The sequence below is a fragment of the Natator depressus genome, chromosome 7 (assembly GCF_965152275.1).
Source record: "Natator depressus isolate rNatDep1 chromosome 7, rNatDep2.hap1, whole genome shotgun sequence".
Taxonomy (NCBI): domain Eukaryota; kingdom Metazoa; phylum Chordata; order Testudines; family Cheloniidae; genus Natator; species Natator depressus.
In genome coordinates, this window is record NC_134240.1 from 60,391,160 (window position 1) to 60,417,548 (window position 26,389).

The following is a 26,389-nucleotide window of genomic DNA, read 5'->3' on the forward strand; positions in this document are numbered from 1 at the left end:
ATGCTTAGCAGGTATGCTCTTTAAAGCATCTTGGGTTGAATGATAAATATAGACAATACAAATTCATCAATTTCTCAGGAAACACAACTCTAGGAGCTTGACTACACCATGGTGAAGGGTTAATCCACATTGAGTTAGCATGCAATTTGTAAGCCACGCTAATAGCATGCATCCAGGATGGCTGTGCCCTCTTTCAATTCGCAACAAATGGCGAGGTTTATTGCATATTAAGTGCATGGCATTCTCGGAGGGAATCCCATGGTTCTTTGCTGCTGAACTGGGTACATTCTGAATTTTTATCATTCTGCATATTGCAGGATGCATTGTGGGATGCATAGCAGAAGCCGGGCAAGTTCAAATTTCATTTTTTTTTTTTTTTTAAATCCTATGGTTCTACACTCTCAATCCCTTGCTTCCTTTCTGGGTAGCTAGCACCATTTTTGAATTGCTGTTAGCCAGCATGGACCTTATGCTGACAACTGTGAATATGCAGACACTCCTTGGACTGGGCTTTATTTCAGCACTCAAAACCAGGTGGCTTTGGTTTTGGACTTCACCCACCACATCACCAAGCAGAGATGTGGCTGCAGATGCGGCTCTTCCCTCAGCAGCAGCGGAGAAAGCAGGACGAGGAATAAGAGGATGACACTGAGCATCTGATATTATAAGAGCTGCTTCACACAGTGCCAGTGTGGACCACGCTATGTCAGCAGGAGATGCTCTCCTGCCAATTTAGCTACCACCACTCATTGGGAGTGATTTTAATTATGCTGGCAGGAGAGCTCTCCCACGCTGGCATAGAGCAGCTACGCAGGAGACCTTACTGCAGCGCAGCTGTAGCGTTACAGTGCACTGCTGTAAGGCCTGTAGTGTGGACTTAGTCTAATGTGCTGTAATGAACTGCACACTGTGTATGTGGGCATTTTCACCCCAGACTAACCTGAAGTTAAGGCAGATTTAAACCTCCAGACAAGCCCTAAGTGTCACAAATTATCCCAGTAAGCAGGACAAAAGAGCCTTCCACTACTAGAAATACCTGCTTTGTTTTGACAACTTGCTTTTGCAGGGTTTTGTTGAAACATCAAAACAGTTACATATAGCGAACATGAAAAGGCAAGAAAGGCAGCAGATTACGTACCAATGTCGCAAAGCAGAGAAAGTATTTGACTTTCCTTAAGTCCACAGCAATTTTCTGGTTTGTTTAACAACTACAGAAAAGAAAAATAAGTCTAAGTCGGCAATGCAAGAATTATTTGTTAAGATCTTCTGTCCTCAATCACTACAAAATGAGAAAACAATTAAATTCACACTTAATTAAAATGGGCTACAAAATTAATTGGTCTTGTGAAAAAGAATAAAAGGTACAGAAAGACAAAAGTATATATGAGCAAGAAACTGGTTTGAAAAGAAGATTCCAAGTGTGTGAAGGTTGTTGCAGTTACATAGAACACAGTCTTGTAGGCTGTTTAGAGGCCAGGCAATGACAGATTCAAAACTGACAGCCATTATAGCGAGACCATGGCCCCCAGAGTCTGCACATTCCCCCAAAACTTGACAAATTCAAAACATTATATGAAAGCAAACAAATGAAATTTATGACTGGCCCAAGTCTCAGGAGCAAGATCACTGCTTGGAGGATCAACTGCTCTAAACAAATGATCTAAACTAGGGGTCTCAAAGTCCCTGCCCACGGGCCATCTGCAGCCCAAGAACCTCCCCACTGCGGCCCGTGGAAACATTTAATAAAGTTCTTTCATCCAGCCCTCAAGGCTGCCAGCCGAAAGTGGGTGGGAGGGTCAGGAGGGCAGCTGGCAGGAGAGATTCACATGCCTCTCCCCACAACGTTGCTCCATCCTGCTGCTCCTGGGACCTTCCCAGGGGTTGCACTCAGCAACGTGTAATTCACCTCGGGCAGCTCGTCTCCCTGAAAGCGGTTCCATATCCCTGCTGTTGCCGGTGGAGGAGAGATCCATGCAGCCATGCTGTCTACTGCAGGCGCCGCCCCCTGCAGCACCCATTGGCTGGGGGAGAGGGACAGAGATACCACCACTAGTCGCTGGGCAGAGTCAGCCATGGAGGCAGCATCATTAGCTGCCGGGCAGTCAGTTGGGGCAGCATGAGGCCAAGGGAGCAAGGGAAAAGGGTGGGAAACGGGCTGGGGAGGTGGCGTGAACACCATCTTCAGTGACATTATTGGCCCGCTGGGACGGTTTGAGGACTGGCACTGGCCCTAAGGTAAATTGAGTTTGAGACCCCTGGTCTAAACCATTTCTGAGGAGCCAAGGAAAATCAGGCCAAGTGACAAGAAGAAACAGAAAGGAGCACATGCATATGCATGCATACATACACACACACGGAGCATGATGCCCTGCAGTCCCTAGGTTAGTACTCCATGAAAAGCACAGGAAGGAAACACATGGGGCCAGATTTTGCTATGTCTAAGGGGGTGAAGGGGCGGTCAGGGAACCAGTTACAGCTCCCTGTTCTCTGCTTGACCCAGAGTGACAGCTGCTTTAATCTGAACAAGTTGGCTATGGACCTTAATGGACCATCCATCAGCAGGAATTGCATTGGCACCTTAGCCACACACACCAGCACAAGGAGCTATGGGTAGGAAGGCACACAAGCCAGCTACATGGGCTCTGCACCTGCTGGAGACTCCCCCTCCCGAACACTAGGGTATCCCTGACTAGGGCATTGCAATTAGTCTCCATTCCCTTTGCACCACCTGAGCAGTGCAGAGAGCCTGCCCCTCAGTCATGCTGATGCCTGGAATGTATCAGAAAGAGGTGTGCTCTCTTCTGCAATGACTGCATAACCCTCTAATGCTGATCCACCCAATGCCGGCCTGCAAGTTACTGCCCTTACCAGATCAACTGAGTTCATTATATGCCAGCTGGCATTCTGAACCATTGAGCAGTCAGTGAGTACTTTTATGTCTCTCCGCCTAATTTCTGTTCACCTACTAATTATATATTTAGCCAGGCAGATCAAGTGATTGGTATTTCATCATAAGGCCTAGCTAGCCGTGTGTTATCTATCATTTAATCCCTCTTCATCACTGAATATTTATTTGGGATTTAAGCACTCTGTCTCTCATTCTTGGATTTTTCAATCTACTTGATCACTACTTGAAAGCTAAGCACTCGCCTTATTAACCAACTGTCCATTGGATTGCCCGCAGCATGGCTGGCTCTACTAATCATTTGCTACCCTCTTACATGTGCGATCTTCATCTCTGCTCCTCTATTCCCCCACCCCTGTGCCCTTTCATCCTAACACCACACACACTCCCCACCATCATCTGTACATTTGCATCTCTTCCTCCTGTCCTTGCTCTACCTCTCACTCCCACAAATCCACATACCTCTTCTGCCTTCCTCACTTCCATAATCACTTGTCCCACTCCAATCCTCCCTCACTAACACTTTGCTTCCTTTAACCTCAACTGTTTCCTTCCTCCTGTCCCCACTAAAATGCCAAGTCCATCTAAAAGAAAACTTCTTCCAACCACAACTTCATGATCTCCCAGCTCTCACTGAGACCTGGACACTCCCTGGCCCTTCTCTCCCACGCATACTGCCTCTGTTGCAACTTTCCTATTGCAATCACTCCTCATCAACTCTCCTTGCACAAAATTGTCCTGCACAGGTCATAGTTGGGGTATTTGGCTCCCCTCTCTTATTTCTATCACTTCCAACGCCTTCCTGCTTCTTCTTTTCACTCATCTTTTGGACTACCCTCCTCTTTCTTCCACTCCATGTTGCTGTGATCTATGGCCCACCTTATTCCATCTCACTGACCATCCTCAATGACTGACTCTTGGCTCCCATGCTTCACAATCCCTCACTTTCATTTTGGCTACTTCAGCCTCCAAACTGATGTCCCAAATGATCCCTAGCTAGCTGCCCACCTTCCTGCCTTCATCTCTTCATTTGATTAGCTCCTTCATTCACCTGATCTGGTCCTCACCAAATACTACTCTCTCTGACCTTTCCATCACTGAATTCCTCCCTCTTACCATTACCTCATCTCCTCAGCACTGCCCACACCACTTCTGGAACCACCAATTCATCAACATCTATTATCTCTCTTCTGCTTTTCACCACCCTTGTCCTCACATCTCAGCAGTCCCACAACGATGCAAGCTTTCTCCGCTACATATTCACTCCGTTGTCTCAGCTAAGTAGTTCTACTTCTCCCCTCCCACTGAATGCCACACCCACAACCCAGACAATCCCCCCCCACCCCCCCAAGTCCTACCTCTACTCAGGATTTCTTCAAGGAAAAAAACATAACATCCAACATGACCTCTTCCTATCACTGAGAGAGTTCTCACCTGCTTTCCTATGTCACCCAGAGCCACCCCCCTCTCCCTCATTCTTCTCAACTTCTAACTTTCATCATGTGATCTCCACCCAGGGGAAAAGGCTTTTGTCCCCTGATTACAGAACACTCACCCAGACCCCCATCTCACACCCAATCTCTTCTTTCCAAAACTCTCATTCAATCACTGTAACCACCCCTGGAGTTTCTTTCCTCCAGCTCCATCCACCTTCCACCCTCTCTGCTCCCTGAAAGTGTTGTCAGAGTCTAAAATGATCTCTTTCTGCCCAAACATGAAGGCCTGTCCTCCAGCCTCATGCTCCTCAACTTATCAGCTGCCTTTGACAACCATGCTCCTACCCTTGAAATCTTGTCCTCCCTTGGCTTTAGTGACTCCATCCTGTCCTGGGTCTCCTATCACCAAACAAAGCATCTTAAATATGTGCTAGGGTGATCATGTTTTTAGAAGTTGGTGCCATTAGTGATCTACTAGTGTAGACAGGGCATACACAGCATGCCTAAGGACAGAGAAGGAGTCATTGGCAGAATCAGGCTCATTTCTCTTCAGACAACACTCCCCACAGATCAAGATGACCAGTAACTGATAAAGACCACAATTTAGTATCAGACTATTTTCCAGCCTTGGTGCTGTTACAGAACTTTAACTAGATATTGACATCAGTGCAAAATAAAGATGTCACCACACAAGTGCAGAAAAGAGATGAAAATGAGATCACAGATGATTAAAAATATGCTGTAGTGCTTCTCCCTCTTTAGGTGTGAAGCATTAGAGGTGATCATTTGGCCTAGAGCATTTCACTTCCAGTACAGCCACAGGCACCAACACAGCTTTCAAGGTCTGAAAAACCTAACAAATGCTACATTGAAATGAGATTTGATGTAACCAAGGTCGCCTGAGCCTGGCCCGCCTCCTAGTCTTTCGGGTTTCCCCATGCTCCTATTCACCGAAGGCAGAACCTCTGAGTGGGGCCCTGCTATCCATATTATCAGTTCAGTATCTCTGTATATCCCTAACCTGTCCCCTCCGGGGTCAGACTTTCAGTTTCCTCCTCCTGAGAATATCCAACCAGGGATTGCTCCAATTAAAGCCAGAAGTAGTTAACACAGAAAACAAAGAGAAGATGAAAGTGAAATGCAAAAATCATGGATATAATAGGATAAAAGTTATTTACTGATTAAACAGAATTCAAAGTCTCTCATTGTTAAAGCCCATTTGCCTCTCTCCCAGTCCTTAGTCTGTGGCACATCTGACTTGTCTGCTATTTACACTGTAGTCAAGAGCCTTCCTCATCATTTTAGATACAAGATCTAATTCTTGTCCAATCCCTCATTTAGTTACCTTTGTTTCTTAGTCTACAAATGAAAGTGTGTCGTTCCCAATTCCCACTGCAAGGGAAGGGAGTACAAAGTGTGCTGGTCTATATCACTATCCTCTATTAAAACTACTGAAAGGTGCTGGTGAATACACCATTAAGCATTTCTTCCAAGGTGCTGTCTAGTGTCTTCCTAAATGAAAGTCGCCCATGCAGTGGCCTAAACACATTCCTAAATCAATAGGGAATATTAGCATTTTGGTAGCTTCAGCTCAGGAAGATTCTACACTGATGGAGGCCATGTGAGAATCTAAATAAATCGACAATTTAGTGTGACATCTTTCATACTTTTACATACTCCAGAATAACTTCTCTATTATGTATCTGTATCAAACACACTGCTGGTTAAATAAGAGCTTGATTTAACTACTAGAATTTGCACCACACTGATTTAGTTCCCATGACGGGAGTGTAAAAAGGGGATTGCACTTACACTACTCACCACTGTAAGATACTCTGGTGCAAACCCCTTCTTACACTGGTGTGGGTGCACCTGTGGATTTGCACTTGCATTTGTTACACAGGTGCAAAAATCCCAATCCACTTAGTCGCACAGTCAACTTTGAAATCACTTATTCAGCTATAATTTCAAACAAGCAGGTTTTACCTTTCTGAGATCACCTCCTGAACAGTACTCCATTGCAAGAAGAGGGACATCATTCACTAGGAAGTTCATCTCCTCTGGAACATCACAGGCCTTTACTACATAGGGGTTGTTTAACCTAAACAAATGGAAAGCGTGATGAAAATCTTGACACATATTTCAGCAGAAGATCAAGCAACAGAAGCAAAATGTGTTTCAAATATGTGCACAGTAACATTTCCTTCCCCAAAACATTTAATGTTAGAAGTGGGATGGCCAGCAAGTAATTGTCAGCAAGTTATCCCAATGTTACCCAAGGACAATAAACAAAGTTCATACCTTCTAAGAACAAGCAGATCAGTGATGAGTGGAAAGTTAGTCTTATGGTTAAGGACTGGATTGGGACTCAAGAGATTTGGGTTCAAGTCCCTGTGTGACGATGGGCAATGTCACTTAATCTGCACTTCAATTTCTGTATCTGTACAAGGGGGATGATACCTCCTTACCTCCCAGCGGTGTTGGGAAGATACATTTGTTAAGGTCTGTGATGCCCTCAGATACTTTTCTATGTGAATACCTACATAGGTAGAAGATGTGTACATAAGGAAAGGGGGAGCCATTTAATATCTATTTCCTGGTCATGTCTGAAAATACACCTGTCAACTTCTCAAAAACAACATGAGAGAAACACAGTATCCAAAGAGCCAAAGTTGGTAATACTGAGATTGTACTTCTGATGGAAACACACAGCCAACTCAGTGTCAACTAAGAGATTCAATACGTTGCATAAAGCAAACTCTCCATAACACTCTAAACATTTCCATCTTTTTTTTTTGTTAACTCGTCTAGTAATATTTTCTTTCCTAGTCTCTACTTCCCTTCTAGGTTTTGCAGCCTCACTCACATCATCTACCTTTCAATCATAATTGCCCCTCAGACTGGCTTTTTCTACAATTTTTGCCCTTTTCAGTTTTCAGCTAGTTCCTTCTCAAAAGGCTGTTTCTTGCTCTACGAAATTTTGCTCTTTTTTATATGGTGGTTACCTTGTCATCCATTTTTACGGTCAGTGTTGTCCCTCTTCTTTCCCTATCTTTCCCTACCACTGTTTCTTCCCTCTCTCCTTTCTTCCATTTCTACTTCTCCTTCCCCACTTTAACCCAGCCTCTAGTGCCTTTATGTGGGCAAAAGCACTGGCCCGGCCCGACCTCTAAATTCAGTTAAGGATTTCGGAGAATGGACAGTGAATGCACAGGGTATCTGTAACCAGGTGAGTGCTCTGACCAGTCCAAGAGAGAACCAGTGCCATGCCCAAGTCTGTTTCAGGCTTGCGCCCCATGGTCCCAACATTTTGTTCAATACAAATTTATGAAGTATACAAAAATAAAGTGATGCTCCAACTCAACCCTGGCCTTTCCGAGCCTCCCGCCCCCAAAGAGAACACAGCCCCTTATTGAACCCCCTTCTCAGTCCTGTGACAGACCGGTAGCCCTTATCCATTCCTGACTATTTCACCATCACAGTATTGCTGTCCAATGAAGCGGTTAGCTGACAAATCTGAGTGAACTGAGTCAAGTAATGGAATCTGCTGTGACCCTTTGAAGTACTATGTTTTGGGCAAGTGGTGAAATCCTGTCAAAAGGAACACAATGCTGAAAGCAAAAATTTTAAACTACTGCAGTTCTTGTAAGAAGAGAGATTTTGTTCACATGTAGGAGTGGTGTTTCAGCCTGTGCAGGCAGATATTGCATGTCACCCTTCTGTTCTTACTGAACTAAGCAGGGCTGGGCCTGATTAGTTCATTGATGGGAGACCAAAGCAAACCAAGGCAAAGAGGGGATTCAGCAGCTGATACTCTTTCTCTGAGTCAGGACTGAACCTGTATGGTATTAAATGTTATTATGCTACTGAAGGCACGGTGATTCTGATGAGATGTAGAACAGAAGTTCTGACTTTTCATGTTTATTAGAAAGTCTATGCCATGTATGAACCCTGGTGTTTTGACCAAATACCAATAGTAGTACTTATAATTTATCTAAAATTCTCCCTGCAGTTTTAAATGGCTATTGTAATGTTCACTTCATGTTCTATTCTAAAGCACAGCAATGAACTGTTAAACTGCAGGCTACATGCCATCCGAGAGGTAGCTGAATTTTAGAGGCAGATGTCATTTCTAGGCACTATTCAGGCCAAAGTGCTCTGGACTCCATTATCGAACTACAAGATGGTGTTGTATCAGCATAGAAAGCCATACAGGTTTACAGGGAAATTCCATGGACAGGGATTATGTTAACCTAATATTGTTTTATAAAACAAGCTCTAGTTATGTGATCACTTACACTTGTGCATTTTCTTTCAGTTTTGTGTTCATCGGTTATATATGCTACATCACTCACATGCAATATTCAGAGAAAAACAGGATGAAACCCATTGCAGCAAAGACACGAATCAGAGCAGTAGCAGAAAGTCTATACAACAGAATATACTGGACACAAACATGGATCTGGGCCCCTATACTTCTGCTCCCTCCCTCCAGCCTGAGCCTTTCATTATAGAGTATCTATCCAACTGAGATTAGAAGCTCCAAGAGCCAGGCACTTCACTTGTGAAAAGTGAAATGCATACTTCTAGCACTATATAGTAATAATTAAAATAAGCAGTTACTATTAGGATGACTTTGGCTTACTGCGATTCATATATGTCTCACAAATGTACTGGGGACACAGAAGAGTTAAGTGCTCAAGATGCATTAATAATAGCTTCATACTTGCAGAACAGCTGCTGAACTTGTGCAGGTGCTCTCAAGATGGATACTGTGTACATAGCAAAGCCCTGAGTTGCACTCATGTGCCAAATGCAGCTCCACCTCTGCCCTGTGCACTTCCTTATGTTGAATTGTCAGGAGTGCCGCTAATAGCTCAGCTAAGGGGTCTGTCCGCTACAAGTTACCCTAAAACACACCCTTTTAAGAAAGTCAGTCATCTTTCCATGTTACAAATTATAGAAAATCTTGTCCTTAAATGTAATTTCTAATGGTGTTAACATTTATTTACAGCTTCTGAGCATCTATGGCATCTTCAAATAAAAATTTAGTTTCTATTTTGTTTGAGACAGAGGATGGAAATACATTAATATTAGATCACTAGAGCATAGTCAGTTCTCAACACACTAGGCCCCCTGCTGCCCCATGACTGAACCAGAAAATGTCACGAAAGTTTTACAGACTCTGTGACCTCCATGACATAATCTTAGCCTTAATTATAGACCATTAAATTTCACCTAGTTACCTCCATATTGAGTCCAATAACTTGGAGGTTAAACTAAACTGTTGTGTGCCACAAACAGAAGACAGGAGAGACTGAGGTGCCACAAATGCAGGAGGCCCCAGCAGTGGCAGGAAATTGATTAGGTGAGTCGTGCCCAGATGATCCCTGCAGGTGAACCACACCCCATACCACCCTGCCCGACCCCAAAACTGGCAGTCAGTATGACAGAAAGATTTTTAAAGACTCCAAGCAATGGTAGGTGCCCCACTCCCCCCGGTAAGCTGTTCCAATACTAGGAAACCATGTCTTGTTTCAGGATAGAATTTGTCCAATTACAGCTTCCAGCCCTTGGACCCTTTGTCAGCCAGGTTTAAAAAACTGCTCAGATCTCTTTTCTGCATAGCAGTGCCTAAATGCATTGATCAAGTCACCTCTCAACCTTCTCTTCGATAAACCGAGTAATGTGAACGCAAAACAGCCAACTGGAATTCTATGAAATCCTGTCACATACAAAGTTCATGTCTGGGCCAGGAGCAAACAAGACATCTCACTGCAGAGGGTAGTTTTTCCATAAAACTATAAGACTGTGAAAAGAGAAGCTTATTAATTTATCATAATTATAGTGTTTTACCTTTACAGTATCAGTGTAAAGTTGATTTTTTTTTTTTTAATTACAGCTTTCTTTCCAGTGGACTAAAGATGCTCACTCTCACCTCTTAGGATAAGGTTAAGACCAAAAGAAAAGTCTATGGTCTACTTATGAGTCTGAAATGCAAATGCTCCCCAACTGATTTGAGGACACCCGTTCCCAAAAGCAAGGGAAAAGGTCATGATGGAGCATACTTACTTCTTCATGATTTGGATTTCATGGCACCACCGGTCTTTGTTTTTCATGCTTAGTTCCAGTCGACAAGATTTAATAGCTATCTTATCACCTAAATCCTACAACAAAAACAATCAATGTGCTATGGCACAACAATCAGTCTGGGAATTAGCCAGGTTTCAGCACAGTGGAGCGGGATGGTTGCAGCAGAGGGGCATGATACTGGGGACCAATGGGGGGGGGGGGAGGAGAAAATCAGTGTAGGGCCAGAACAAGGGGGGGAATGAGTGGGTCTGGATGAAGGGATGTTGGTGGGGTCAGTTCATTAGGTTATCAGGGACATCTATGAGGAGCTGAGGTGGGAGGGTTATTAGATATTTGGGGGTGGTCAGTGCAGTCAGGAGTCACAGAGACCAGAGTGTGTTGGGGAAAGCAGTGGAGAGAACAACATGGAGTTACCGAAATGCCAGAATGAAATTGATGGGGGTAGGGAATTATCAGTGGGGAAGGGGTTATCCAGGGGTCAGTGGGTTTGGTGGAAGGGTTACGCTGAAGGTGGGGGGGGGGGGGGCTGAGAGGGCATTAGATAGAAGAAATGATCAGCAGGGACCCAGGGGTGGGGGCACTACCCAGGGATCCGTTGAGATTACCCAGTAGTTGGCAGGGGCTACCGGGGATGGGGGTAGCTATGGACTCGATTGGCCCGGGGGGGAGTAGTACCCAGGGGCAGGTTAACCGGGCGGGGGGGAGGGGTGACCGGATAGTAAGTGTGAAAACCTGGAGGGCGGCAACAGGCTGCCTCTGTAAGACAAATCCCCTAATGTCGGGACAGCGGCTCACGCGAGGGCCAAGGGGGGGCTACTGGGGCTTCGGCTGACACCCGCGCGGGGAGCAGGGCGGTGACCCCGGGTGGCTATTGGAGGCTCCCCCGCACCTGGTGCTGGTACAGACAGACGTTGCCGAAGCCGCCAGTTCCCAGCCGCTCCCGCATTTCCCAGGGGCCGCAGCTGCCCCCGGGCTGCCCCCGCAGCGCCGCGCCCACCGGGGGCCGCTCCATGCCACGCCAGGGCCCGCAGCAACCCCCCACCAGCCCGGAAACCAGGGCTTCTCCCCAAGCTCTCTGACGTCACTTCCCGCGAGACTCGGGGCGGGGCCGGCGGGTAAAAGCATCACTCGCTCGCCCTCCCTGCTAACGGCCGAGGCGCAGCGCGTGCTGGAGCCACGGCCCCGACCCCACCCGGCTCCCGGCTGCTGGGGGAGGGGGGCCCCCTTCTCCCCGGGCCCCGCCCCCTCTGACCAGGCCCCAGCCTGGCAAAACACCAACCCAAATCAGCGACGCAGAAATGCCCCCTGAAAGCCTCGGCAGGGCAGGTTGCAGATTTGGCGTCAAAGCTCTGATGTCACACAGGCTGTGTTGCGTTGAGTACAGGAGCAAAACTGCCACTGAATTCAAGGGGGCGTAGATCCACTACATCACACTCAGGCATAGGGTTGGCAGGATTTGATTTTTATTAGAGACTGTCAAGTTCATCAAAGGCACACAAACCTATGGAAAAATATCTCTAGCACTAATCTTCAAAGATTACAGATGATCAGCAAAGTAAGAAAATGTTACTTAAGTATATTTGGTATATTTTGATATGTGAGTTTGACAATTTGTGTTTTAGAAGTTATAAAGTATTATTTATATTTGTCTGTCATTAAATATTTGTCTGACAACTGCACCCCCATAATTTCCTTCAACTGAAAATTTAAATAGCCTACTTATAAACAAATACAATTCCTAGCCAAAAACATTATTAAGGTAGAATTAGGGCTACTCAGATGCATCCCCCACTTTTCAACTTTAAAAGGTATTTTACTATGGAAAATAAAATGTAAACCACAGAGCATTACCTTATACCGAATGTCATACATACCTGATTTTCAAAAAGAAAAGGAGTACTTGTGGCACCTTAGAGACTAACCAATTTGGTTAGTCTCTAAGGTGCCACAAGTACTCCTTTTCGCGAATACAGACTAACACAGCTGTTACTCTGATACCTGATTTTGCATCACTATGTTAACCTCTTCATTTTAAGTACTATGATTTTATTATCTTAAGGTGGCTACGTAGGTAACACATAACTAACTGGAAGCACATGGAATCTTTGCAAACAAATATAAAACTCCAGGCCTCATTCCACAAATGGAGAAGAGAAAGGATGGAGGGTCTTCTGGTTAAAGCACAAGACTGAGAGTCAGGACATTTGTGTTCTATTCTTTGTTCTGCCACCGTGGTGCTGCCTGACCTTGCTCAAGTGACTTCACCTCTCAGTCCCTCAGTTTCCTCATCTTTAAATACTTATTCCTGTTTTGATTGCTTTATCCTTTTTGGTGATTCTTTGTAAATGTTACACAAATAAAACTCTTTTCTGCTTAAAAAAAAAAAAACTGGAAACAAGGACTTGGCAGCTCTACACATTAGAATCAAGGTTGGTCAATAAATGTTTACCAATTAAGAGTATGCTTAGGATCATGGGCGGTGGGTGAACCCCGGCATAGACACCGACTCTGTGGGTGCTCCGGGGCTGGAGCATCCACGGAAAAAAAATAGCACCCACCAACAGCACTGCCGATTAGCTCCTCTGCCTCCCCCGCAGCGCCTTCAACCCGCGATCAGCTGTTTAGCAGCGTGCAGGAGGCGCTGGGGGTGGGAGGGGAAGCAGTGTGGTCAGGAAGAGGTGGAGCGAGGGTTGGGCATGCTCAGGAGAGGGGGCAGAATGGGGTGGGAAGAGACAGAGCAGGGGTGGGAAGGGGCAGGGACAGAGCAGGGGCAGAGCCTTGAGGGAAGGGAGGGCCAGGGCACGCCCAGGGAAATTAGAAAGTCAGCGCCTCTGAACCCTGGGCTTGGGGAAGTTAGTCCCCGGCCCCACCCCTCCTGCCAAAGCCCAGAGCCCCTGTGTGGCACTAGCCCCAGGCCACCCGAGTGACCCTCCTCCTTCAGCCCTGGAATGCCAGGCGGGTGAGCAAGCGACACCTCCTCCCACCCAAGTGCTGGGCAGGAGGGCTGGCGGCATGGCCCCCTCCAGCCACAGAGCACTGAGCAGGTGGCACGCCCCCCACCAATCCCTGGAGTGCAAGCCAGCCCGCATTAGCCCCAGCCTGGGGCCCTGGCAGGAAAAGCCCCCCACATCACAGCGCCAGGAAACAGGAAGGGGCCAGGGCGGAGCGTGAGCAGGGCCATGCAAGACTGTTTGGGGAGCCTCAGCCTTCCCCAGCCTTCGATACCTGCCACCCAAGTTGGGGATGCTGCCTTGTTTGTGGAGAAGCCAGAGATTTTCAGCTGTGCCCTTCAAAGTTTCCAAGATACCACCAGCACTATGGGATTTAAACATCTCAGAGCAGAAAATCAAGGTTCAAAAACCTCAAGGCATGTCTACACTGCAAAATTAGGTCAACCAAAGATGTCAACATACAGCTGCCGCAGTAATTAAAATCACTTTTCCACATCCACACTACACTCCTTGTGTCAGCAGTGCAAGTCCTCACTAGCGGCACTTGCATCGATGCAGAGAACAGTGCACTGTGGGTAGCTCACCATCTGGTGCAGGGTGTTTTGGGAAGGGTTTAAAAAGCCTCATGGGGGCAAACAAGTCATGCAGGGGTGACAAGGAACATGGTTTCAACATCCCATGATGCAGTTTTCTCCATCCCATATTATCATCTGCATCCCATAATGTTTCATGCATCTTTTCAAAAGCCCCACAAACCCGCACATGCACCATCTCTGTGACAAGCATGGATCCTGCACTGCTTTTCAATATTGTGCTGACCGTTACGAACACAATGTGCCTGGAAGCAGCACATTCTTCTGGACTGGTATTCAAAGGGGGTCAGAGAGAGCTCTCGGCTCAGGACCGACCCAGAAGGACGTTGCTGTAACCTTCTGTTCTCATGTTCACCACAGACTTTCTACACTGCGTTCCAGACATCTAATAAATCCTTCTGTTTTTTACAACACTGTCTGAGAGTCACTCCTGATTATGGAATTTAGGGGTGCATTGCTCCCTTTGGATGTGCAAGCCTTCTCCAGGAGTCCAATTCAAATGGATTCACTGAGGCGAGCTCACTGAGTGAAACCAGGGTGCTGAAGGCTCAGAGGTTTGGTCCCAGGAGGCAGTAAAGCCAAGGGGTTTAACCCTCTGAGAATGACCCACAGGGGGGTAACATATGGAAGGGGTAATCCTAGGGGCTGTTCCACAGAGCACCGGACCTCTGGATTCTGTCACAACTGCATTGTTATGCAGGTTTGGGATGACGAGCAGTTGCTGCAGAACTTTCAGATGCATGAAGCCACATTCATGGAATGGTGCATGAAGCTCGCCCCAGCCCTCCAGTGCAGCAACATCAAAATGAGAGCTTCACTCATGGTGGAGAAGCAAGTGGCAATCACTGTGTGAAAGCTAGCTATGCCAGATTGCTACCGCTCAGTCAAGAATTAATTTGGAGTTGGGAAATCCACCAGGGGGGTTGATGTGATGCAAGTGTGCAAGGCCATTAATTGTGTCCTCTTGACAACATGTAGGACCTTCTGAATGGTTCTGCAGCAATAGGGTTCCCAAATTCCAATGGGGGCAATAGCTGGCACGCATATCCCTATTTTGGCACCAGACCACCTTGCCAAGGAGTACAATCAACAGAAAGGGCTACTTTTCTATGGTATTGCAAGCATTGATGGATCACCAGGGACATTTACCAACAACAACACGGGCTGATCAGGGAAGTTGCATGACACACACATCTTTAAAAACAGAGAAAGATGTTCAGAAAGATGCAAGCAGGGACTTCCTTTCCAGAGCAGCGGATTACCATTGGGGATATGGAAATGCCAATAGTGATCCTTAGAGACCCAGCCTACCCGTTACTCCCATGGCTCATGAAACCTTACACTAGCCACCTTGACAGCAGCAAGGAGTGCTTCAACTACAGGCTCAGTAGGTGCAGAATAACTGTTGAAGGTGCCTTTGGTCATTTGAATCAGTGCTAGGGCTGTCTACTCATGGGATTGGACTTTCATTAAAAAAATATCCCCAGGCTTATAGCTGCCTGCTGCATGCTTCATAATACCTGTGAAGCAAAAGGGGGAAAGCTTCTGCCAGGGTGGAATACGGAGGCAGAACATCTGGCGGCTGATACCAGGGCTGTAAGAAGAGATCAACGGGGAACATTACAGCTCAGAGAGGCTTTGAAAGACCATTTCAAAAGTGAGCCACAGTAGTGAGTGTTGGTGTAGTGTACTCTACTTGGCATTGTTTTTTAGCACTCCGCTTTGAACCTTATGAGTGCTGTGTGTGTGGTAATAACACATTGCAAATGCACCTATTGCTATTATCGTTGAATGATGTCAGCCCCAGCTACCACATGTTGTGAACTATTAAAGATGAACTAAGTTTCCGTAAATAGACTTTTATTCCAAACTTATGCAAACAAAAATAACTGTAACTGAATGAAACTATATAAATACAGGGAAAAGAACCTTTGAAGGAGAAAGAACAGTCATTCTCATTTCAAACACAAATACACCAACCATGTCTCTCATAGGTCAGTGTATGTTCAGCTCGGATTGTGTGTACTCTCCCTCGGGGTGGAGTGGTAGGGGTACTGCAATGGCCCAGAAATATATGTGGAATGTAGGGGCCGGGAGTGTAGGGAGGTCCCAGAATGCAGTTATCAACAGACTGCAGCGGGAGGCAAGCAAGGGTTACTTGGACCTGAAGGTCTATAAGAATCTCCAGCATGTCCATCTGGAGCTTGAGAAGCGCTATCATGACCTGCTGCGTGTGTCACTCCTCTCTACACTATCTCTTTCCATTCTGTCCCCAAGGGTGCTTCTCCAAGCCCTCTGCTCGATATGTGCAACACCAGAGGCTTGCAGAATCTCTTGGAACATGTCATCCCTCATCCCCTTTCTTCTCATCATCTGAGCTGTTCCAGTGGTGTGGATGAAGGGACCCTCAAGGCCAAATTTCCAGCTGCAAAAAGCACAATGCATAGAGGTACTATTGTAAGTGTTTTCACTCCCCTTGATCCACACAAGTTACAAGCACTACATGCTCCCTTGGTATTCATCCATGATTAGGGCTGTGAGTCTGTCACGGAGGTCACAGATTCTGTCACTTTATGACCTCCATGACTTCTGCCAAGCTGGGCAGCCCCTGGGCCAGCAGCAGCAGTTCGGGTGTGTGGGTGGGGTCTCAGGGCTAGGGGCAGGGGGAGTGCAGGGGGGAGGGGAACTTACCTCAGGGTGCGGGGGTTCCCTAGCTCCCACTGACATGGCCCCCTTGAAGCTCCTAGGCAGCAGAGGGGTGGGGGGGATCCGCCGGCCCCGCCCCCGCACCTCCCAACCAATGGGAACCGCGGCAGTTGGTGCTTGTGGTGGGAGCAGCGGGACCCCTGCCTCCGCCACCTAGGAGTGCAGAGATGTGGAGCAAGGTAGGAAGCCCCTGCCAGCCCCACCAACTCCCTCTCACCCCTGCCCCAAGCCACCTCCTGTGGTACCCCCGGACCGCCCCCCCATGACTTTTACTAAAAATACCCGTGACTGAAACATAGCCTTAGCCATGATTATGGCCCGGGGTAGGAAAGGGACGATTTGAGACAATAATAGGGGTGAGCACAAGGGCATCAGTATATGTCGATAGGGCAACTGAACGGAATACTAGCACCGTTTTCTACAGGTGGTGGTCATTTTAGCTGGTATCTCACTCCCAAGGGTAATAGAGGCTGAAAGGGAACAGCTCCTGAACAAGTCTGGCTGGAGACTGGATCCGTATGCTGCTAGCCTGTGTGCTGCATTGGTGCCTGCTGATGTAACTGCTCACTGGTGTGAGAAAGTGTCCTACTGCAGTGGAAGAAATAAAGCAGTCCTCCCCAGAAACCTTCAAAGACTGCAGACTACCTCCAGGAAAGTTTTCTTGAAATCTCTACGGAGGATTCCCAGGACATCCCGGTGCACATAAATAGACTATTCCCCAGGGCCCCCTTTGCCTAGCTGAACAGGGGAATGAGAGGCACAGAGTGAAATAACCAGTAGAGGCAGAGTTGCTCTCTCTTCTTGCCTGATTAAAAAAAGAGTAAATGAACACATGTCCCTGCAACATCAAAACAAACAGCATACTTACCAGAGGTTCCAACCCCTGCATCAGGCTCGCCGGTGCTGGACAGTAGGGACTTGCTCAACTGCTCCAGCAGTCAGAAAGAGGTCCTGGCTCACTGTGCCACTGGATTCCCCCATTCACCTGTCCTCCAAAACTCCTCCTGCTTGTCGTGACTGCAGCGGCCTCTGATTTCAGCTCCCCCGAAGTATCCATGGGGCTTTTGGTGGTGGTGTCTCCGCCAAGGAAGGCTTGCAGCTCCTTGTAGAAGCAGCATGTCTGCGGTTCCGCACCAGAGTGACAGTTTGCCTCCCTTGCCTTCTGGTATGCCTGCTGCAGCTCCTTGATTTTTACACGGCGCTGTTGCACGTCGCTTTTGTAGCCCTTCTCCCCCATGCCCCCAAGTGATCTGGTCATAGATGTCAACGTTTCTACGGATGGATCAGAGCTGTGCCTGCATCGCCTCTTCTCCCCACAGACTGAGGAGATCCACCACCTGCTGTGTACTCCAGGCAAGAGCACGTTTGCTGCGTGGAGCCAGCATGGTCAGCTGGGCAGTTGCTATGTGGGCTCTCCACACCAACCAAACATGAAATAGAATTTAAAATTTGTGTGGCTTTAAAAGGGGAGGGGCATGTACATGCACATCTGACTGCCAGGCAGTGGAGTTCTAAAAGGGCATCACGGGACACCTCCTGGAAGCCACTAATGTAGACATAAGTAACGCAGTGTCACTGATATTGTGTCAACCAAACTATGTTGACCTAAGCACTATGCCTCTCGTGAAGGTGGAGTTACTAAGTCAGTGGAGAGGGCAAGTTACATCGGTGGGAGCAACATTTTAGTGTAGATGCTTACAGAATTAGGTCAACATAAGCTGCCTTGCAAACAAACAAACTCTGTAGTGTAGACCAGGCCACAGAACTGGGCTACCAGAAACCCTGGTGCAGGTGGGGACGAGTTCAAATGGTCGCAGCAAACTGGCATCCACTGAAGAATAGGTCTCACTGCCTCTTGAATGAAGTCTATGTCTTGCCTATGGATGCAAAAATATTTCTGCATTAAGACAAAGTTCAAGATCTATCAAACCTGTGTACTGCCTGCACTGCTGTATGGGTCAGAAATCTGGACCCTCCTACAAGCAGACTTGGAGCAGCTAGAGGCATTCTATATGCGCTGTCAGCATCAAATGCTGTGCATAAAATGGTTCAACTTTGAGCGAGATTTGGTCTTCCTCCAATTGCTTGCTCTTTGGCCATGTTGCCAAGAGGGCCAAAAACACCCCAGCTCATTGTGCTCTCAAACTCTTCACTGATGCACCTTGACACCTACCTGACATCACCTGCAGGACTGCCCCAGAGATTCATGGATTCTCAGAACTGAGCCATATCTGGGAACTTCACTCTACGATGTCTGGTACGATGCCATCATCCAAAACTTCCTGTCAGAATGATTAAGCACTCGGAATAAATTGTCTAGTGAGGCTGTCGGTATCTCCATCACTGGGGATTTTTAAGAGCAGGTTGGACAAACACCTTCTCAGGGATGGTCTAAATAATACTTAGTCCTGCCTTGAGTGCAGGGGATTGGACTACTAGATGACCTCTCAAGGTTCCTTCCAGTTCTATGATTCTGTGGTCACTCCAGCTGCGCAATGGCCCTCAGTATATTGTGCACATTTGATGATACTGATGATGAATTTATAAAACACTGAAGGGAAGACTTCGCATGTCTGAAATTTGTTACCAACTCACTGGGCCTGTTTTTCAGTACATTCCTAGGCACATATGCACATGAATGCATTGCATGCACACAGCAAGACAGGCAGCTAGCTTACTCTGTATGTGTGTCAAACCCAATTTGGGTGGCCTCTGTCATGCAGGCCTTCATCATTCACTAGTGCAACATGGGGCTATAGTACCTTAAATCCATTTGGAAACTAAAGTTGCTTCAGAATAACTAGGGTAACTTGCCAGGAGCTCCTACCACCAGTGTTCTGTGATCTGCACCAGCTGCTTATTGGTCGCTGGGTGGAGTTTCAGGTGTCTATTTTGGCCTGTAAAGCTCTAGATGGCCTGAGGCTTGCCTGCCTGAGATGCCTTTGCCCTTTTGAGCTGCTGACACAAGATCAATGGAAGTGCTCAGAGTTCAGCCTCCTTGGTTTACTAGAGAGGATGCTGCTGATAGGACAGGGCCCTCAACTTAGAAATTCATTTCCTTGACTGAAACTGTCTGAATATGCTCACCATTAGTACATGGTGAGAAGCATTTGGAGAATGCTGAGTTTGTAAAGAAGTTGTGGTGTTAGGGGCTCTGCAGGATGCAAGGAGAGAGGAAGTTCATCTCATGCTGATGTCTGGTTTTGTACACAGCAAGGCAGTTGGTCTGGCTAATGCTGTTTTTGTCTCAGTTTAGTGGACTTCTACACAGCCCAGGATGAAGCATCTTTAATTATTTTAGTTTGGTTTCAACATACAAACATAATTTGCACATCCCAGCCTGCTGAAAATCAAGCCCTTTTACTTTCCAATGCACAGAGTGTATATTAAACACTTGCATTCCTTTAAATAGTAATACAAACACATCTGTGCCATTGCCGAGACGCTAGCCAGTCAACTCTTCAGGATCATGAGGTAAGATCTGGCCCTTCCTGTACTGAAGGGGTGTTAATATTCACTTTGAAAAGCGAGTCTGGTTTTATTCATGGCATCTAGGTCCTTTACGAAGTTAAGTATTTATGTTCCCATTTCCTCACAGGAGCTTTCTCTGAGTCAGGGTGAGAAAAGCCTCAGCTTTGCTTGAAGTCAGGCTTCTCTGTGTAGTGCTGACCAGGCAGCTTGCATGAAGATAAACCAGGGTGTGTCCAAGTTAAAAGAAAAAGCAGGGACTTAATTTTTGGCTTGTGCCTCACTTCTGCTGCAGATGTGATTTCCAAGGAGTAATGGGTCCAAAGGACACAACAAGCTACACTGCTGCTAGTTATTAGTCATTGATCAAACAAGAAGGGCAAGAGCATTCCAAACTCTACCCAGGCAAGTGCACCAAAAAGCCAGTCAGCTGGCATACACTAGTACTATTCCACTAGAGCAAATGGAGCTGTACCTGCTCTTAGTAACAAATTCAGCTGACCGCGTGCACATGACTGGCACACCAGATGAAGACTTATTTCTTATATCCCCTCACCTCAGACATTTCTGACTCCCCCTGGCTTCTGAGCTTTATTTACAGACACCGTATAGCAGAGAGGTGACTAATCTACAAAACATAAAGGGTGTTTTTATAAATTAAATCGTTAAGAAAACAGCTGAAAAAACTGCACCTACCTTTGGGAAACTCAGGGGTTTTATTCAAATAAAAGGAATAGGAGGTTATACAAGCAATGTTTAAATAAATGCTACACCAAACCATCTACCTACAGCAATTACTGATACAGGGCTTAATGTTCAGAGATACAGGGCACTTGCAGGGCACAATGTCTTCACCTGGATAACTAAGTACTCAGCACCTCTGAAAAAATCAGGCCTACAGTATCTTCTATTACAACAACTGCCTACAGCTTAACTCTGGTCATGTAAAGGATACTTTTCGATGAAATGACAAACTAGAAAGGATTAAGGTTAAATAAATGAGAAGTGAAAATCTTGTTTCATACTTGCGTGATATCCAAGTGCTCTGAGATTTCTAGTAATTTGATCCGTTGTTCTTGCGCTTGTACAATAAAGGACTCTTTAATGTCTTCAGTAGCACAAGAGAGAGTGGTACAGGAATCACCTGGAGATGGAAGACACAATAAGAAAAAGACACAAACCATACTATTCTCCTAGGTAAGACAATAAATCCATCACGGGGGTTTGCACACCCCTCAGTACTGCTTGTCATCATGTGAGACAGATGATCACCTGTCTCTACAGACTTAAACTTATGAGGCAGGTCCGCCTTGTAGGAGCTGGAAGAATAACTGAAAACTGAAAAGTTCTGGAAAAGTTTTCATGACTGTCCTTCTCCTTTATACTCTTTGTGGTAGGTTGAGGCTGCTCTGACACTGTCACAGATCCGCCAGGCAGAAAACCACCACAATGCACCCTTCCATAATCAATTCAGCAGAAACTGGTCACTGAGCATCCATGTTTGTGGACACTGACCAAAAAGATTTACACATGTTACAGCACACACTTTTAAGCTTTCCTTCCTATCTCAGTACCCCAAACAGAGAGGAAAGCCTCCTGGATTATATGAAGCCCCTCTGGTCTTTATCAGTTGAAGACAATAAACGTTCCTGTCTATTGTCACTGTCCTTCAACAAAATCAGCTCTCTGCACTTGCTGTAACAGGAAAAATTAGCATGTCCAAGTGGCCATTTAAGTGGTCACAGGTTTTACTTTTGTCCTGTTCCCTATCTACCATGTGGGATGCCAAGAAAAAAAAAAAAAAAGAGAGAGAGAGAGGAGTTTGCCTATGCTTAGGTTTAAATGTGACCTGTTCCCTTTCAAGGCAGTTGAGGTTGCATTCTTCCACTGATGTGCTATAACCCTACCTGCAACTGTAGGTGCGGACTCTGGTAATTTCTTTCAAAAGACACTTGTTTACTTCTTCCAACACCTCTGCAAAGAGTTCAACCACTGACTGGTAATGCCCACCAAATGCCTAGGCAAAATCCAGACATGATCTGTTGACTAGCCACCCTTAGCCAGGGCAAGGAAGCACGAGAACAAGAGGTCAGAAAATATATAAGCAGCTATTCACAGCAAACTAACTCAGACCTTGCCATGATAATTCCCTCCTGAACACAAAATACACTGAGTGACTTTCATGGCTAACCAGGCCCACAGTTGCAAGATTCAAAATACAAAAAAGCCACAAAACCTCCCATGCCCTATCTGAGAGGAGATTTTGTAGCAGTCTGTCAATTATCAGCTGACTTAAAAAAGCGTAAGGAACTGCAAAAAATTACTTTGACTGCAGGTGAGTTGGGCTTTAGCCAGTATGGCAATGAATGGGATTTACGGATAGGATGCAGCCTGAAAGAAAATCCACTTGGGAATTTATGGTTGGATATAAAGTAAACAATGAATTAATTTGATCCTATAATAGTTCATATTCAGCCCAAAATTTGGATTATATTCCACAGCAACAGTAGTTTTAGGCAAGTGTAATAGACTCCTACTAACACTGTTTAACTCACAGTAGGTCAATGAATTGCAGTTGCTCAAGACAGAGTCATGAGATGGTGAAGGTGTTTGGTTTGCTTTTTTCACAGCATCTTTCAGAATTAGGAAAAAAGGCCACTGAGTCCCATGTTTCTCCTTCCCATTTATTTAAAAATTATGTTAATTTACTACAAGAAAAATAAAAAACCTGGAAGATGTTAAAACATGCAAAAACAAAATCTCATTAAAAAAAGCAGTAAAAGGTACAAAAAATGACAACACTGTACATACCTGTTATATCACTTACTACACTAAAGCCCTTCAAAACAATATTTATTAGTCTAGAGATTATCCCATTTTACACTCCCACTTGAGAGTAACGTGTTTATTAAATATGATAAATGTCTACTGCAACATATCACAGCTACCTTGGCTCCAACGCAAAAATCAATATTCTTTCATCACCAGTCTCAAAATATAAACATGTCTGAAAAACAAAGGCATCAGTAACACATTAATCAGTCTCAAATGCAAGTCCACATACATTCTTAATTTTATTATAAATCAATACTGTTTTATTACTTATTTGTAATCCTGTAGCAGCTAGGAGCCCCTGTCACGGACCAGGACCTTATTGGGCTAGGCACTGTACAAACACAGAACACACTTTTCCTATTAAGCTACATACATCATTCTCAAGAAACAAAAATTAGAAACACTTCACCCAAAAATACTGATGCCAACTGATAAAGAACACAAAGTTTTCCCATTTAAGGGAATCTGAAGCAAGTACTTATCAAAATATTTTTAAAAAGCATTAATAAAACAAACCAGACTTCAAGTTGATGCGTTATAATGAAATATGCATTTCTATTTGAAAATAACGTTTATTTTCTCATATGTGTAGGAGCAAGATTTACAGTATCTTGCAGCTATTAATTTCTTCACTCTTAAGTGCTTGGGGTTGTAAATGAAGTGACAGGTAACAACACTTGTCATTTAACTCACTTTTAAAAAACAAATATAACTTACAAAATGTTTACAAGTAAAGACACCCTTCCTTTCATCCACTTTAACTCAGAAATGGCTGGGTTTTATGAAAAATAGTTACCTTTGTATGAACTGCCACTCAGAAACCAAAAATCAATTTTGGTAAAGTAATCCAAGTTCTACATTATGATTAATATAGAATGAGCGTGGGAGCCAAAGGCCAGAACTCCTGGGTTCTATTTCTGGCTCTGCCACTAACTAAGGCCCGGTCTACGCTTAAAATTAAGGCTGTGAAAAATCCACACCCCTGAATACCATAGTTACTCCAACCTAAACCCCAGTGAAGATGCACATATTGTTGCTTGGGGAGGTGGTATTCTTATGACAACAGAAAAACCCCTTTCATCAGTGTAGGCTGCATCTACACTATGGGATTATGCCAGCATAGTTACAGCACCACAGCTATGTCCGTGCAGTCTCCATAGTGTAAACAGGTTTCAGAGTAACAGCCGTGTTAGTCTGTATTCGCAAAAAGAAAAGGAGTACTTGTGGCACCTTAGAGACTAACAAATTTATTTGAGCATAAGCTTTCGTGAGCTACAGCTCACTTCATCGGATGCATACTGTGGAAAGTGTAGAAGATCTTTTTTATATACACACAAAGCTCAGTGAGTGACCTTGAGCAAGTCACTGCATGTCTTTGCTTCAGTTTCCCATCTGTAAATATGAGCATAAGACATAGCTGTAGTACCAACTTTAAAGAGGTTGTGAGCCTTAATATTTGTTCAATATCTTAAAGATGTTAAGCATTGTGCTTCTAATTCACATTAGATTTAGAGGAGTCTAATAAAATAAGCATTTGGCTTAATTTAACACTGTTGTAGACCAGGAATTTTTTCACTTGCCAGTGGGAGCCACAATACAGTGACACACTTCTAATCTCATAGACCATGATGCAGAAGCAGAAATATAAATCTTACATCAAATTCTCCACTTTTCTTTTGAACAGCTTGCACAATGTTGAACAACATTAAATTTTTCTTCAACATCCCCGAAGGCCAGTCTAGGAGAGAAATAAAGTAGAAATAAAGACAAGATGACGCCATAATGAGTTTGTGCATCTATAATTTTTGAATTGGTAATATTAAATATTGTGAGCCCATCTTGCTTACAACCAAGGATTCACACACTCAATTCACCCATGTGGCTGGGGAAAATCCTGCCCAAAATGTCACTACTGTCTAAATGCTGATTAACTCAAACAGACGCACTTTCCCAGAACAGAAGTCCTAAGAGACAGACTGCCTGAAACCTCTGAGGATCAGGAAAAAACAAGTGCTGCCTCATGTAATGTACATCTCCCCAAAATAGACACCATTTTTCTGCAACCATGCCAACTTTATTACATAATATCATGTAATTAAAACTTATATTGAAAACACACACACACACACAAGGGGCAGAGTTAGGATTACATGAGTAGCCATAATGAGCATATCTTGAATTTTAGGTGTTTAAACCATAGAATATTAATGTTCTCTTTACAATTTTTTCCAAAACGTCCGACATTTTTGGTTTTAAATAAACAGAAAAAAGTGTGTGATGCCAATGGAAGCCCCACCATTTGGGCTACAAAAGATATGGAGCCCTTTAGCTCAGTCCTTACTCACCTTCAGGCTTAGTACAGTCTAAGTCACACCCCATCCCCAATGGTGATTAAAACCACTAAAAAATATACGACACTGGCACAGTGCAACTTTCTGTTAAGAGGTATTAAAAAACAAAACATTGCAAAAGCGTTTTATTTACCGAAATCAAATTGGAAATACTTCGGCATCTTCGGAACCGTGTCATTACTTCTCCACTTACGCTAGCTGACAGCAATAGCAAGGTTGAAACTGCAACACGGTTTCCATTATGAAGCCTGTTTTCTAACAAATTCCTCCTGAAGACCTCTCCTTCGGCACAGAGAGTCTCCCTGCCGGCCCGGCTATTACAGCTACAAGAAAACGGGGGAAAGCGCCAGAGCGTATCAGGACAGGACCGCGCGGCCCGGGAGCAGCCAGCACAACCGGCCCGGGGCGCCAGCAGGGCGGCCCTAACGGGGGGTGGAACAGCTCGATCGGGGCCCCGCCCGGGGCAGGGCTGAAAGCAGCGGGCGCTCAGACCGAAATATCCGCAGCCCCGCCGAGTCCGGCTCCGCCCGCACCCTCCGCCTAGCGCGGACATATCAGAACCGGCCCTTCGCGCGCAGCACGATGACATCGGAGCGACCCGGCCCCCTTCTCCGGAACCAACAACCCTGACCACCCCGTGCATCACTCACACCCTTCCCCCGATTCATAGCCCGGCTTGCAGTGTGCGTCAGCTAAACCCTTCCCCTGCAGAACACACCGTCCTGATCGCTGTGTGCGCCACCCAAACCCTTCCCCCGGAACCAGCTCCAAAACACCAGCCCACTCACCTCAGGCCGGGCATAGTCAAGTCAATTGTTTATGGTCAAGGTCCAGCTTCCAGAGAAAATAATTTAAAAAAATACTGGTAATAATTAGTAAATACAAAGATTTCAAGGTCCCTTTAAAAGCATCTGGCGGTGCAGATTTGGCGCCTATTGGCTACCCCGGCTGCAGCCATTACTGGACTAAAACCTTCCCCCCACAGCCTCTGGAATCAACATACTTGCTGACCGTGCCCGCATCAGCCCAGCCCTTCCCTACGGCCACACTC

General features: G+C 45.6%; 1 protein-coding gene and 1 non-coding gene across 2 annotated transcripts in view; both read right to left on the reverse strand.

Moving 5' to 3' along the window:
• CHUK (component of inhibitor of nuclear factor kappa B kinase complex) overlaps window positions 1-11,493 on the reverse strand; it is a 90,683-nt gene extending 79,190 nt beyond the window's left edge. The window contains exons 1-4 of the mRNA XM_074958614.1: window positions 11,324-11,493; window positions 10,414-10,508; window positions 6,328-6,442; window positions 1,139-1,208 (exon numbers count right to left, since the gene is read on the reverse strand). Of these exons, the coding sequence (XP_074814715.1) occupies window positions 1,139-1,208; window positions 6,328-6,442; window positions 10,414-10,508; window positions 11,324-11,446 (403 nt within the window). The 5' untranslated portion in view covers window positions 11,447-11,493. The remainder of the gene's footprint in view (window positions 1-1,138; window positions 1,209-6,327; window positions 6,443-10,413; window positions 10,509-11,323) is intronic.
• Window positions 11,494-21,460: 9,967 nt separating this feature from the next.
• Window positions 21,461-21,604, reverse strand: LOC141991786 (small nucleolar RNA SNORA12). The gene has a single exon (XR_012640473.1). It is a non-coding gene; the product is annotated as a small nucleolar RNA SNORA12 (small nucleolar RNA).
• Between the last annotated feature and the right edge of the window lie 4,785 nt (window positions 21,605-26,389).